A 16,003-nucleotide genomic window follows, 5' to 3' on the forward strand; every position below is an offset into this window, starting at 1 on the left:
CTTGCGGCACATCAGTCCCAGCTGTGTTCCTCGGTTGCTGTCACAGTCATTTCCACCCAAACGGGTGGCTGAAGCCCTCCAAGCACTGTATGGTCACAGTGCCACCGGTCATACCACCCTTTCAGGTGATGGCTGCTTGCACAGCTGGTCAACCAAGTAATGGGTAAAAGAGGTAACAGAGCTAAAAATGAATTTTTTGTTTCCAAAAGCCATTTATGTGAAGCTCTATAGGTCTAAACTCTTCAAAAATAAACCTCTCATACCTACATAAGCATCACTTCTTTGTTTTGCTTTTGTCATGGCCAGTAACTCCTCATAGCCCCTGAAATTTTGCAGGTGGTTGACACAAAGCCATGATGAAAATCAACCCTGCTTTGACCAGAGTTTTCCTTCCTTCCTTCCTTCCTTCCTTCCTTCCTTCCTTCCTTCCTTCCTTCCTTCCTTCCTTCCTTCCTTCCTTCCTTCCTTCCTTCCTTCCTTCCTTCCTTCCTTCCTTCCTTCCTTCCTTCCTTCCTTCCTTCCTTCCTTCCTTCCATCCATCCATCTCATTTTATGTGATCTCTTTTAAACACCAGCACTGCACTGTAGCACACACCTTGGTGCTTTGGCCAACTTCCAGCTGTGAAATGTGTGCTCTTCTTCTGCATGATTCCCTCTGCAGGTGTCAGGAAAGCTGTTCCTCATGTTCCTGAGTAAAAAAATGCAATCATCTGTCAAACCCTGGCAGAGAGGATGTTGGTATGGGCAGAGCACTCTGGGATCCTTCCCAAAGAGGAACAGAAAAGGCAGGGAATGAGGGGATACTTGTGAAGGTTATCTTTATCTGTAGACTTTCTGTAGAGTTAATGGAGAGAGAAAGGGAAAAACAGTGAAAAGGAGAATAGAAAGAGACTCTTTTAGAAGACATTCAGACCAAGCTTCTGCTTTGAGTCCCTCCTTAAATGTCCTTTCTCTATGGAGGCTAGTCTGGGCTGTACTTACGACGTTAAGAGCAGCGAGAACAACCTAGACAAAAGATTTACATCATCCTATGACTTGTTTCATGGTGAAGAAGCCACCTTTTGGGGTGTGTTGCCATACCTGCTGCTCCGTGCTGATACCACCCTACAAACGGTGTTACGGGTGTGATGGCAAAAGAGTAGCCACAGAGTTTACTTTTCGGTAAGCCATTGATACTTACAGAGACATTTCCAGCAAGTGCACTGTAGTTGAGTGCAACAGCTCTTTCAAAGCTGACAGCAGGCAGGGCACTGTGCCCCCTACATATCTGCCTGACAGGTCAGTGTGGGGAAAATGGAAATAGTGGGGGGGAAGAAACCTGTGTAATAAATCAGAGGTGCTAGTGCAATTGAAGGATCTACAGTAGTCGCAAACCTTCACCATGTGTGAAAGCATCACTTGATTCTTTTTTTTAATTTTATTTTTATTTTTACAGCAAACATATTTAATATAGCCATTTCAAGTTTTACATGAAACATAAATCAAGGAGAAATCAGTATACTGTCCACAACATAGGTTGTTTTGTAGCTTCTACATTTCTTAAGTGTTAGGTCATTTTACTTACAAGTTAAATAGCTGTCTGCAAGAGGTTTTAGTTGGTCATAAATTGTCCTTCCAATAATATAAAACACACCATTTATTTACAACACATATGCTCTTCCAAGTAGATCCAACAGCTCGTAAAGAACAAGAGCTCCTATGTCATCCCTACTGAGACCACTGCAATAAAGAGCCCTTGGAATGACTCTGTACTCAGTTAGTGCAATCAGATCCAGCAACAGTAGCTTTTATGGGCTTTTTCTCCCCTCCAGGAAAACCTGAAGATATTAGTGCAATATTAAAGAACTGTGATGGTTTTACCCAGAGTAGGATCTTGCTCCTCCTGTGCCCCCACTGGGAGTGGAGTGAGGTAACACTCACCAAAGAGGGTCAGAATCAGTTCTGTTAAGACAGTTCATTTTCATAAGGGATACGATTAATTAATAAGAAGGTTAATTGCACATTATGAATGTGTCATAGTAATATAAACTCTGCATTCTGGCTTATAAACAACATTCATTGCAGAAGGCTCATTACAATTGGAACAATGGGCCTTTCGATCCCTGTTTATTCCAGGATGGCCGAGTAGTAAAAATGCACATTCTGGTACGTGACCTTGGGCGGGCTCCTAGGAAATGTTAGCCCGGCTTAAGCGATAAATGTGTTCTTACCCAGGCAGAGGTGTGTCCTGATTGAACTCTAAAGTGAAATAACAGCTAAAAGTAGCATTTGATCTAGATTTGAAACCTACTTTAAGTGATCAAAGTAGAAAAGCAGGAGCTGATCAGAGTCTCCAAAGCCTTTTGTCAATAGAAAAGTTCTGAACAATGTCCTTTTGATAATATTATTGAATTTTTTTTAATGTGATTTCTGTAGTTGTTCGACAGTGCAGAGAGGTGTGATATTTACCCAATGGATTTGCGGACTAACAGGATCATTAGCACATTAATCAACATCTTGTTCACTGGCTCAACCTCAGAGTGTTGTGAGGGTGACCAAGTTGGTGCAAGGGATTCATGTGAAGATGGGATTCACCTTACCCTATTGGAGAAGGTATCTAATCTAAGCTGGCTACACGGTGTCTCTCTATAATCAATGAGGAGAGTGACAGCTGTCTTTCAGAGGGAAATCCACCCCAGCCTATGTGTCTAGAACAGGAAAGATTAATTTTGTCTTGGGATATGCCAGTCTCCTGCCACAGGCTACAAGGTAACACGGGTCATAGGGTGAGGACGTGCCCCAGACTTACCTGATTCTACCAATCAACTCGGCAGGGATCCTGCATGGAGGAAAATGAGATCATCCCCTTCAGTTGCTTCTAAGTGAAACTGCTGGCTCATTTGTACCAAGTGCCATGGCTGATTCACTGGCCAGCTGCCTTGCTCAACAGCTGACTTTATTCCAAACTCATTATTGTACCCATAAGGCTCACCTGTGAACATCTTCCCCACCCTCTCTTAAAGCTCTAGCTCTGCCTACACCAATCCACCTCTACGAAATCCAGTTGAGAATCAGCATCTTGAGTGGATGAGCTAACTCTTGCTGCAGTCAAGTGAAATCTTTCTTATCAATGGGCAGGACCAACTTCTAACTGGATCACTACTGATGTATCCGTTGCTCACCATATTGTTGTTTCCCATCACATACATAGTGGATGGATTCATTTTTCCTTCCTTCAAATGCAATATTCAGCTTGTCACTGTTACAGTGCATCACAGATCTGCCGATCTGTCCTATTTCTGTCTCCTTTTGGACACTGACAAAGATAGTCAACAAGCCATTTTACTGTGAGTCTTCTGGTTCTCAAGTATGTCCAACGCTTCCTTTGAGCCCTTCTCCTGGGCTGTCGCTGCTGCACTGTCATTGTTCTTCAAATCACCTCTGCCAAGAGGCCAGGCCTATGGAAGCCACCTGGGCATCATGGCTGTGCTTGCAGCAGTACCCTGGTCTCGCTGTCTCTCCTGCTGTCACCTCTGTCCCATAGCTGACTGGAAGCTCTTCAAAGCAAGACCACTGCACATCCAGCAGTGACTGTCACATCCAGCTCTTCCTAAGCACCACCAGGGTCCGATTGTGTTGACGTGGCAAGGACAGACCAAGACCAGCCACCATTACAAAAAAAAGCAATAACAACAGGCACAAGGAATTATGAAAAAAATTACTTTTTAATGTACAAAAGGTTTATATACAGGTTCACTGTGTTACGTCTGTTCTTATGATGTAGAAAACAGCTAAAAATGTTCTTGAGATATAAATTTGACAGAACAATTCACCTACAGTACTTTTAGTAATGATGTCTTTTATACATAATATATACAGTGCTGGAATGGTTATTATAATACTTTTTCAGTAAATGAAGGAAGACCACCACTGGAAAGTCTGAGAAATCTCAAGTCATTGAAGATTTGGTTTTGATTTTTTATTTGATCCTTTCCTAATGAGATATCTCTGAAGAGGGACTCAATATCCATCATTGCCCTATGCAGCTGTTGAAAAAATCAGATTAGCAGTTGAAGGAGACACAAAAGCCTGATCCATCTCAGCACATAGAATGCCCAGTTGTATTCTAAGCGTCCAGGACGACATACAATGTACTAAAGTATGTACTGCCCTGTTTTCATAAATGCAAAGGCAAGGGCAAGGTCAGTAACTGCAGGAGAATATATACAGTGGACTAGAAAACAATCCCTTTAAACAAAACTTTCATGAGAGACACAAATAAACAACCAGGCACCTTGCTTGCTTTCCTGTCCTCATGCATCCTGGACATCAGGAGGAGTCATGGGGCCCTGGAGGGGTGAAAAGCGTCCTGTGCACACCCTGTGAGTTTGGGATGAGGATGGGTGAGATGGCAGGAGGCTGAGCAGCACCTCCCTGAACCAGCTGTACCCAGGGCTACCTGAAAGCAGGGTCATCCCAACCCACTGCTGCCAAGCATGGCTGCTGGCAAATCTGATATCACAAAGTTGGCCTGAAGATAATGTGGCATTTTTATGCCGGCCCCTGGTCATGCCAGCAACCATAAGTCTGACACCAGTTTGTGCAAATGAAAGCAGGGAGATCAGAAAGCACCTTTATAGAGCTGTTCTGTCCTGCACAGGGGAGGGAGTTGGCCTCCAGTGAGAACATCACATTGATATGAGGGGGCGAGGAGAGATGGGAGAGAGAGTAAAGCTCTTGCAGACACTTGTCCGGTCAAACTGTGCGAACCTGGAGGGATGTCACGCTTATCCTCTGCCCTCCAACGTACTAGGCACAAAGTATCTGATGCTATGAGAGCAGGATGAGGAAAGTTGTCCTTATCCAACATAGTAAGAAGTTAAACAAGGCCTCCTGCCCAAGCACATGCAACCCACCACTTCTACCCTTTTATCTCATGACAGTAAAAATAAATAACGCAACTAAGACTGACTTCAGTGCCAGGTGAGACCGGCCTGGAAACAGCTGATCATTGTTATTAGCAGTTATATTTTGGTGGAGGATTTGGCTTTAGGAGGCCCTGCTCCTCACATCTCTTCCCCAAGGATGTTTCCAAGAGGTTCTTACTGACCAAGCTATTACTTTCATGCTGACCAAGACTGTGGGACGTGTTAATGCAGCACTGGGTAGATGCCAGCAAGTCTCTTTGCAGGACAGGCTGTATCAGCTCATGCTTGGCCTTGCACCTCTGCAACCATGTGCCTGTTGTGTGCACAGAGCCCAGGCAGAGCCCTGCATGGAGTATATCACCCAGATGAACCCTTGACAGATAAACCAGCTCCCACCACACTGCCACAGTGCAGACTGGTCTGGAATGATTCTCAAACTCTCTCCATCACCATCACTTTTGTGTGTGAGCACCCTAGCACGGAAAACCCAACAGAAAGTGAAATCGTTGCAAAGCCACACAGGGGTATGGTAATGTGTGCTTCAGAAATCTGACATCAAAGATGCACATGGGGCCACTGCATAAAGTCTTTGTGCTCAGAGGGCGCAAAATTATGCATGTGTGTCAGTCTGCACAGTGGAGCTGTCCTGCCATGGGGGATTATTTCCCAGTGATTGCTGTTCCCAGGCCTCTGCTCCACTCCGCACATGATATAAACCACATTGTAAACACATCTGATCAAAGAGTGCATTCACCTTTTATGTGTCTCATCACTATGTTTTTCCAATGTTTTCTCAGAAACACCACTATGTTTTTATAAATGTACATTTTATATACGCTTCTGGCAATACACTGTATTTGATTTTTAAAGGAAGAGAGGCCTTGGCTACTTAACACGAAAGCATGGTAAGGCACTTTGCTGAGAAGCCATTTGGAATCAATGCTCTTTGCAAGGTACAAAGGTATTTATGGTATAAAACAATACTGCTGGCAGAGGGCTTGTTTAGAGACATAACTAAACCCTACTCTCATCAGAGCAGAATGCATAGTATGGCTTTTATTCTGATCAAAACCACATCCTCCCATTTCTTTCTGAAGTGGGTTGAAAATGGAATTATTTGTGAATGAAACTAACGGAAAATGATGGGGAGTACTATTTACAGGGCTGACGGGGAGGGAGGTTTTCGTGTCTAACCACGCTCATGCAGTCTCCTAGGTTGGTGGTGATAGTTCAGTGCGCTGGGACACCAAGCCAAAAAATAACACTAGAGGTGCACCCTTGCAGTGCTGAACTGCCTGGATGTAGTTTACATAACTCTGTACAAAGACTTTTTAAAATTTTCATTTTCAATCCCTTTAATGCATTTAATACTTATAAAAAAATCTACTCTATTGAAACAGATTATTTTTGAAAAGCACGTCCATAAAACTGCTTCACGCAGAGCCCCTTAGACAGCACTAAGGCTTTGTGCTTAACTGTTATGACATCATGTTTAGAAATTTACTTTCTTCCGCCAGCGTGGTTAGCATGGAGCTCATGTCGCCTATTGCCATATTGCTTATTCCCGCCGGTATGGTGGGCAGTGTCAGAGAGTTTCGTGGAGTCGTCAGGCGAGAGGAGTTCTGGGAGAGGTTCTGCAGGATGCTGGGGCTCAAGGTTCCCGACATCAGGCTCGAATGGTCCCCATCATCCATGATGGCATCAAAATCTATCTGGGGAGGCTCAAGACCTTGTGAGTCCACTGTGCTGGACACCTGGTTCACGCCTGGGGAGGGCAGAGCAGCCGGCTTGCTATTCAGCGCGCACTGCTGCTGTCTGACCTGGCAGTCCCCGTGATTATCAAAGCTGCTGTTCTGTTCATACATGTGGATTTGACCATAATAGTACATCAAATTATTTTCCCTCGTGCCATCTGCACACTGCTGGGTTGGTGCTGGCAACATGTCATTGGTTCTTTTATGCATGGCCTCCACCGTCTCCTGGCCTGGGCTGATGGTGTTTGTGGGGTGGGGAGTTCTCATGTAGCCCAGCTGCTGGACAGTGCGGAGGCCCCGAGATCTGTTTGCTGGGCTTGGCTCGGGTGGAGGTCGAGGCTGGACCATGCCGGGTGGATATGCCTGTGTGGCTGAGGCCATCATGCTCTGTTGAGGCTCAAAGCTGGGCTGGTTGGAGGTCATGATGGGCTGATGAAAGGCCTCCTGAGCCATGGGGTAATTCAGGTGGGTTGGCTGAGATGAATAGCTCTGCTGACTCGGTTCGTGCATGACCTGGCCCAGCATTGTGCGCTCACTGTTGCTGCCAACCATTAAAGAAGGGTCGGTTGCCATGTCCATTTGCTGAGGGTGAAGGTGGGGTCCGGACTTTGCTGCCATGCTGCTGCAGGAAGGAGAGATCTGATTTGGGTTGCTACTGATTGCACCGGGGCTCAGCATCTGATGAGGTTGGTTATACCCTGTGTGCAAGCCCAGATCGGAGTTCATACCAGTGCCTAGGCTCACCGGCTGCTGTCTCAGCTGCATACAGTTTAGCCTCTGCCCATCCATTCCCACGTTTCTTTGTGCAAAGCTCTGTTGTGTTATGTTCATATTGTTCTCTGGCAGCTGCATCTGCTGCTGGTTGTAGTTCTGGTACTGACCAAAGTTCTGTTTCTGCTGGACCACTGCTAAGTTCTCTTGTGAAAACTGCTGCTTTGACTGATTGGACATGATATCAACTGTACCCGAGCTGACCTCGTTCCACTGGACAGGCATGTTATTTTTATTCATGTCTGAGGAAGTGTCAAAGCTCATGGGACATTCTGCCATCATGGGTCCCAAGTGGCTCATGTTTGCCTCAGCCACTGCCATCCTGCGCTGGCCAGGTAAGGTTGGAGGCTGCAGCTTCCCGCTTCCCTGGAAGCTCTGCATCTCGTTGCTGTACCCCATGGAAGTGCTCTCAGCTGCTGTCCCATTGCTCTGGGATTTGATGTACTGCACCACATCATCTGGCAGCATAATGTCATCATCTCCTATGGGCGCCTCTGTGTCCCCAGGCATGGCTTCCATGGTGATGTTTTCGCTGATGCTCAGTGGCCGGGGTGAGTAGGTGTGTCGTGGGAGGCTTGCATCTGAGCGCCCATAGCCCTGGGGGCCAAAATTCCTCCTGTCTGTGGGGTGCAGAGGATGGAAGGGGTTCATGCTGTTGGTGCTGTTGAAGCGGTGAACTCGTGGGAGGGCCTGGGGGTCTCCAGCAGGTCTTCTCACTGGGTCACTCGCCCGCCTTGTGCAGTTGCCTGGCACCTCGTGGGGAAACGCTGCAGCTGATGGGTAGCCATAGGTGTTACCATCGCTGCATCTCCTGGGGCCTGGTGGAAGACGAATGGAGGGCAAAGTGGGGTCTGGTCCATCCATTAGTGAGATCCTGTTCTTCAGGGTCATCCTCTCCATGTTGGGCAGGGGAGTCGGAGGAGGGCCCCCCGTGGCAGCAGCGTACTTGGCTTTCAGCCTGTAGTGCTGAGCTGGTGTGAGGTTCAGGAGACCTGGCATCCCACTGCACTGGCTTGCCTCGCTTGACCGACGGGAGGCGTCTGTTGAAATTGGGTCGTAGGAGTCGGCAGAGCTCGTGTTATTGGGACGGTGCCCAAGCTGTGAAGCCTCGCTGGAACGGCGGCTGGAGAAGTATGGGGAGATCCCTGATGATCTGCGGCTGACAGTGTAGGCGGAGCTGATGGTGCTTGTTGTACTATCACGGCGCTCGTTGAGTTGGTTCAGCATCGTAACCTCATTGACAGACAGCTCCATTATTCTGGGATTAGGCAGCGTAACAGAAGAACCACCACTATTTTCTAGAATAGAGCCTGAAAGAAAGGTTGCAGGGAAGGAAAAGGTTTAGTTAGCTGAGAAATTTCACTTGGTAGCGTTCTTCATGCCAGAATACAGACGTGTAAACCCAGCCCCCAAATATTTTACAGGAATGATAGTAAATTTCTTCTGCTACCAGTGAATTCAAAGTTTCATCTCCAGCTGTGTGTCCATGCACAAAGAGCAAGAAGGCTGAAGAGAGAAGACAAGGCCCTGCTGCAGGGTCTTTGCAATGTGTACTCCGCTGATGCTCAGCTGCTGAGGAAGTGCCTCCACATGGGCTTCTCTTAGTAGGAAAAAAGGAGGACTAGTGTGAACAGTGCTATAGGGACAGCGCATAGCTACAACCACAGCTGCTCACTGGGACAGATGCACAGCAGCCAGGGATAGGAGGCTAAGAGTCCAAAAGCTGACACTCAAAGGCTCCTCCCAGAGTAAACTAGGAAGCTCCAATACACCAAACCCTGAGGTTTAGGATAAGCCAGGCCCTAAGCCTTGTGACTTCTTGGTGAGGTTAGGGGAGCACGAAAGGGATCATAAAGATTCCTCCATCAGGAATCCTCAGCCAGTGGGAAGCTAGCATATGAAGTTGTAGGCAATAGTCAGGAGCCCTCAAAGTGACAAAAGGCCTGTCAGTGCAAGCTCAGCAATGGAGGGCTTGTCTGGATGGTTGCTGTGCTCCAGCAATGCCCCAGGAAGCACATTAGCCCTTAGGGAACTGTTACTGTTAGAACAAACCCAAGCAGTCTTGTGGATGCTACTGGGACAGTGAGGACAGCTCAGAAACAAGGACATCAACATCTCTGCCTTCCTTCATAGTTGTGGAGCACTGAGCATCTGGGTTTCTGTAGCACATCACCAGACGTCTGTGTTTACACCCAAGCTCTCCATATTACCTGGCATCTCTATCCAGCAAGGGCTGACTCAGAGGGAATAAGAAATGATCCTCCTCCAGGGCAGACTCTTGGTTTTGGAACCAAAGTCAAACTCTTTAGCGTTCCTACAGGACATGGCCCAGGCCCAGGGCTTACCTTTTCCTGAGATGGGAGGCAGCTTGGTGTTTCTGGCTTGTGGAGCTGGGTTCACCCATGAGCAGGAGTCCTTAACTGTCTTGAGTTTCTCTTTCTTGAGCTGTTCAAGTCGTTGCATCGTCGTCATGTGTTTCCTTAGCTGCAGGCTGACTGTTGAATTACCAGATGAGACCGTTGAGTCCACAACAGGAGTGTTGTCATCCAACGCTGTCAGATCTCCCAGACTTCCCCCGCTGTGCACGTTCATTTCTACTCCACTGTCATTGTTGTTGGTGCTGCCAAGGGGTGACGGCTCACTGCTGCATGACGACTGGCCACCAGGACTGGACTGACACATCTTGGGGAAGGAACAAAAGAGGAGTTGGACCGATGGAAACATGAATGGAAAGAAACCAAGAACCCAACATCCCCAACAGGTTCCACCTATCCCAGGCCCTCTCCTCTTGTGTTATTCTTCCCTGCTGCAGGATCTCAGCCCTACCAGAGGGCAGGGGCATCTTCCCCAGGGAAGGAGTGCTGGGCAGCACCCCACAGCTGGAAAAACTATGGTGAGTTCAACTGGAGGATGGAGAGAAACCAAGTGCTCTTCCTCCAAAAGATTAAGGACAGATGCTTCTTGAGGAAAAGCAGCACATTACGTCAGGGTGCAAGGTATACTGCAGCAAGCACTGGCTTATCTAACATAGGATCAAGGCCTAAGTATTGCAGACACAAGGTTTACTGTCTTTAAAATACCCTAATGTAAAATTAGGCTAGCTGACAAACTTCCCAGCCAGATAAAAACTTGGTTTACTGTTTTCAAACTCCCACTTGCAGTTAAGCACCGTAAATATTTATTTACATTAGGAATTGCATCTCTCATTGAATAGTTTATTTGCAGCAGACACTAAAAAGTCTGAACTTGCTCTGAGGTGGCTGTGGCTGCTACCAAACAGGATGCCTGCCTTCTCCGCTCAGCTCCAGCAAGAAATGGGAGGGTTGAAAAGGCAACAAGGTACTTTGCCCCAGGCAAAGGTGGGAGTGCACGGTGATTTGGTGTTTTCCTTTGTTCCTTAGTAGCCCTCATGGGCAGAGTTGACTGGCTCTGGTGGCCTCATAGCCTTTCAATTGGGTTGCAATCCCAGGATTTAATGGCAAGTTGTGATGCTGGGAGAAAGGCATCAAGGGAATCCTTGGGCACTGAGTCCTCCCCCTTTCTGCACTCAAGGAAATATCCCCAGTCCCTCCCCACCACTCCACACGCCTCACCCCACAGAGGTTAGCTGGAGACAGGAGGTCTGCAGGAGACCATGCTTTATACAACTATTTTAATACAAAGGATTTATTTGCTCACCTTAGTACCGACTGTCCTTAGGAAGGTAGAGTAAGGAAGGGTAAGTGGGAATAAAGAATAGGTTGTTAGGACAAAGACAGCATTAACAGAAAGGATCATGTTAGTAAAAGGATTGAGAAGGGCATGTAGAATACAACACAAATTGCCAGCATCACCCCCTCTCCTGTATCCCACCGTCCCCGCCATCCCTCTTCAGGGGGCCAGATAAAAACCCCTAGGAGAGACTTCCTGCTGCTGTTTCTGGGTTTTGGGTTTAGGCCCAAAGTTGGGTCAAAGCAACGGGCCTTGGAGTGATGGGAACGAGTGAAGATCTCACCTTTCCCACCACCTTGATCTAAACCAGAAAACAGGAGCTGGATGTAGGTCTGCCAGGTCAGATGCTGTGCATTAGATGTGCACAAGTCAAGTACACACAGTGCTGGATGGGGAGAACAGAGACGAACATCCAACCCATGGCTCTGACGCCAGCAAGACGGCTTGGCTGCAACCCTGGGAGCACAGAGCCCTAGCAAAACAACCGCACACCTTTGGGAGACATGGGGTGGAGAGCTGTGACTGTGTCCGTGTTTACACAGAAAAAAACCACCACCAACAAAACACACGGAGGAAGAGTATTGGAGAGAGGTCATTCTGCCCAGTGGTTCTCACACTCAGTTTTTTGTAACTCAATACAGAGCCTCATTGCAGTAAAACTGTTCCTTTAGTCAATTAGAGACTCTTTGGATATGAAAATACTCAGTTCCTTCCTAACTGAAACATGCTGCTCATCAGTAATTTGTCCAGTAACACATCACTTAACCTTTTTTAGAAAACCTTTGTAGCACCAGGGCACGTTGTTTCATAGGAATAACAATCTTTTAGCCTGGATTCAAATCAAGAAAATATATACTTTGGAGCTCTAAGTCCTTTCAGCTCTAGTGAGAAGTTTGGGGACTATGGGAACACTCTCCTTTGCAGGTGGAGGTCTTCAGTGTGCAGCCCATGCCCTGCCCCACTCTGAGCTGGTACAGCAGATCAGAACTTTGGGTAAGAAGGAGAAGAGAAACATCAAAAGGTAAAAGTAACGCATGTGTTGGAATGCTCCATCTCCTCTACCAGCAGTGGTGTGCTGAGGAGCAGATGGGCTCCCTGGGTGAGGTGGAAGAGGCTTGAGTGAGTTTGGACTCATCATCATACACACCTTGTTAGCATCACTGATCACACTACCATCTACTGTAGAGCTACTGTAATGGCCAGGAGGATGATAAATGGTCTTTGCTTCAGCTGGTGGCCAGTCATGGGGCTGTAAAGCATCATAATGGCTGACTGCAAGCATGTACTCTGTGGGCCATGGCATTGCTCCCATGTTTATTCCTGTGGCATCTGGGAGCTGTGTATTGAACTTGTGTACTCCTGAGCAACCTGCTCTAGCCAGCCTTGCTCGAGGAGGGAGGTTGGACTAGACGATCTCAAGAAGTCCCTGCCAATCCCAACAATTCTGTGCTTTTGCATATTGTACACAGGGCCAGGGAACTGAACCTGCTTTAAGATACCCAACAAAAATAAACCAGTTACTTTTATCCCCATTGGCTTCGTCAGACAGCACTCGAGTTGTGCCAGCAAAACGGCTGTGCACGCCTGGAAAGAAAAACAGTGAAGAGTGCAGGGAGAAGAAGAAAAGGGACTGCTTAAGCCAGGACTTCTGTTTCAAGAAGAATTCATCAATCTGTGCTCTACAGTCATTGCTCAATTGTTTAAACTGAGGTGAGGTAGGTAAAGCTCATTTGACCACAACACTTTCACAGCACGCAGAGGCCAAGCTCAACACTGGACATCACGTGGCCCTGATGACTATGAGGGTGGGAATTTGTGATGCTGGGTAGGAAAGTGCAAAATGTACTGGCCTGTGCCCTGACCTGCAGTTTCATCTCTGGATTTGAACTTTAGGGTGTTGCCAGGTGAAGGGCAACTGCCCAGAGAGGTAAATGGCATGCAAATGCTTCACACCCCCACTGTGTCAGAGAAATTAGGGGCCACGTCACTTCTACCAAGAGCAACTGCTCTTACCACAGAATTCTCTGTTTTTATTGTTTTGACTTGTAAGCAATCCTCCATGCTCCTCGTGGTGCTGTTGGCCTCGGGGCTCTCATCTGAAACCTTGCTGCTCTGCTTGGCGCTTGCCTCATTGTCCCCATTTTCCTTGAGTGGAGGTGGCCTGGGGTGAATATCGTTGCGCTGCTTCTTCGTGACGTGGGCATCAGGCCCGTGCACGGTCTTGACGTGTTTCCTGAGGGAACTGGGGTCTGTGTACCGCTTCGTGCAGCCAGGGATTTTACAGACGTAGGGTTTCTGTCAATACAAGCAAATCTTGGGTTATATTTAGAACAAATCCAAATATTCCAGGTGCAGTGTATGAGCCAAGAAAATACAATGAGCATAGCATCTGGCAGCAGCAAAATGTGAAGCATCTGTTCCACAGGATTCTGTAAGACTCTGATCTCTAGGATGTGATATATGGGCTGCTGCTGATCCACACAGAGCTGGCCTATCATTTGATGTTGGCTAAACTCCTTGTTTTCAGTTTCTGGATTAAAAGACAGCTAAGAATTCATTAAATACTTTCCTAATACTACTTTCCCATGTATGTATTTGCTTGGGTGGCCACAGGAATGTTTCCTGATTACAGCTGAGAGGGAGGTGATGTAGGGGACTGGCCATAATACATTTTCCCTGCTAAGGTGGGAGTCTACACTGAGGAAATGTCTGAGACCTTCTGGCTGATGGAATTCCAGTGAAACCAAGCCGACTGGATTCACCCTACCCAATCTATCACACCACTCCAGCACCTGTCACCTTGAAATCTGTTATTGTGCAAAACAAACCACAGGCATGCAATGTTTTTTTCAGAAGATAGCACTCTAGTCCCAAATTCATGAATCATTGATTGCCACAGGAAAACAAGACTGAAGCCATGCTTCTGAAAACAGAAGTCAGCAAACAGATACTTTTCTTCTTTTAACTTTTCTTTTTTTAATAGAATTTCCAATTCCAAAGTGTATTAGCGCTGCAGTTGTTTGAGCTGGTGCTGCTGTGCTGGAAGCTCTGAATTCATCACAAGTTCCGCTTTCAGTCTCACAGCTACTCTAAGTGTTTTTCTGCCAATGCACTAGGATAGATCCATGAAAAAAAAAAGATAGATGTTGTTTGAACGTTACTCAAAATGACCATTCCTATTATTTTTTAACTGTTTTGTAATTTCGTCCAGAGGCTTAAGTGAAAAAATACAAAGGACTACATATTCTTTGCAGAAATCCAGCATCATCACAGGAAAGACAATGAAAGCCTGTTTTTCATTCAAAAGCATGCTTCCTGACTGATCTTGGCACATCACTTGAACAAACTAAATCCTCATAACACTCTCCTGAGGTAAATATTTAGTGTATTTTAAAGCTGGTTAAACCAAAACGCAAAATGTAAAATTGTTGGTTTATAAATCTCATGCAACCTTTTGGACAAGGCATAATAGAAATATTATTGCCGCTATTAAAAACTAAAGAACAGAATGTCCACCACACATGCTAGAACCCCTCCATTAAACTGTTTGAAGATTTTTTTTATAAAGATCTTTTAGGCCCAATAGTTCTGATTTTTCAGACTCTAGTAATTAGAATAACACAATTGCTGTTGCTTGGACAACAGACACTCCACCTGACAGGGTACAACCATCCTGTTCATCAGGCCATACCTCCTGCATCTAACCTGAGCACAGCTGCTGTTTTGTTGGCATAGCTCATTCAACAATTTAGATATCTCAGATGCATCCCTCCTGCTCCCATGCACATACAGTATGATACTCCTTAGGGTAGGCAAACTGGAAAGCTCTCCATGCACTCTGCAGAACTGATTTTCTGCAGTTTACCCTTATGTCACTTGAATTGGAGAAAATGTCTCTCTGAGCCTTTGGCTGGCCATGAATTCATGCCAGACTTTTGTGTATGCATTGGAGAGTGGTGACAGGATGAAAACCCTTTTCCCAGGAGTAACTTTGAAGGTATCTCCTGAAAGGACTCAAATTGTAACTGAGAGTTTGAAATTAAATAGTGCATGTGACATTTCAACAATCAAAGAAAAGCCAGTGTGGCTTGAACTTTAGCATGTTTGGACCAAACACCCACATCCTGTCACACAATGACAGAGACAAACACAGGGAACCTGGAATTTCCCCCTTAGAGGGGACTGGGTGACTAACTCTGAAACTGTGGTGCATTCCAAGTAAAGACTGCAAGCAGAGGAAAATATTTAGTAGGTAGCTAGGAACCACAATAGAGTAACCAAGGGGTAATGGGAAATATTCACAGCCACAAACTCCTGCTTTGCATCCATGTGGTTTTGTGAACCAAGGTCTCAGTGCAGTTTGCTCACTCACTGGTCATGGCCACAGCTGGCTGCAGGACCCTCATCTGGGCTTGCTGCCCAATGCAATGAGCTTTGCCATGAGGGATGTCATCTGTTGCAAAGGATCATGTCATAGGTTCCTCAGAAAGAGGATGTCAAATATGTGGTCCATTATATGCAGCATACGGATCTCCCACAAGCCTCAGGACTTGCCTGTGTTGCATCAAGGAGGGTTGAACAACAGTTCAGGAGTGAGCACGATCACAAAATGTAAGATCATACAGTGCCATGTAGTTCCCATGGTAAGGCTCAGCTGGCCTGGTACAAATCTTCCACTAGTGGCTAGTCTCTTTCTGCACCAGAGAAGGCTTTGGCATCTTCCAGGAGAAGCAACAGCAGAGAAAAAAAATCCCTATCTGTTATCTTGGTCTTTATTTTGTGTTGTTTGGTACAGTTTGCGCCAAGTGTCAACACATTAGATCAGGATCCACCATAGAAAAGGAGGTAGATGCTACTCCC

The 16,003-nt window shown here is 46.4% G+C and overlaps 1 protein-coding gene across 8 annotated transcripts in view; it reads right to left on the reverse strand.

Moving 5' to 3' along the window:
• Positions 1-3,685: 3,685 nt before the first annotated feature.
• GLI2 (GLI family zinc finger 2) overlaps positions 3,686-16,003 on the reverse strand; it is a 194,597-nt gene continuing 182,279 nt past the window's right edge. For all 8 annotated transcript variants that reach the window (XM_065840950.2, XM_065840947.2, XM_065840949.2 and 5 more), the window contains 3 exons: positions 13,157-13,438; positions 9,778-10,114; positions 3,686-8,742 (listed from right to left, as the gene is read on the reverse strand). In XM_065840950.2, coding sequence (XP_065697022.1) covers positions 6,386-8,742; positions 9,778-10,114; positions 13,157-13,438 — 2,976 coding nt within the window. In that variant the 3' untranslated portion in view covers positions 3,686-6,385. The remainder of the gene's footprint in view (positions 8,743-9,777; positions 10,115-13,156; positions 13,439-16,003) is intronic.

This window comes from Patagioenas fasciata, chromosome 7 (genome assembly GCF_037038585.1).
Source record: "Patagioenas fasciata isolate bPatFas1 chromosome 7, bPatFas1.hap1, whole genome shotgun sequence".
Lineage (NCBI taxonomy): Eukaryota > Metazoa > Chordata > Aves > Columbiformes > Columbidae > Patagioenas > Patagioenas fasciata.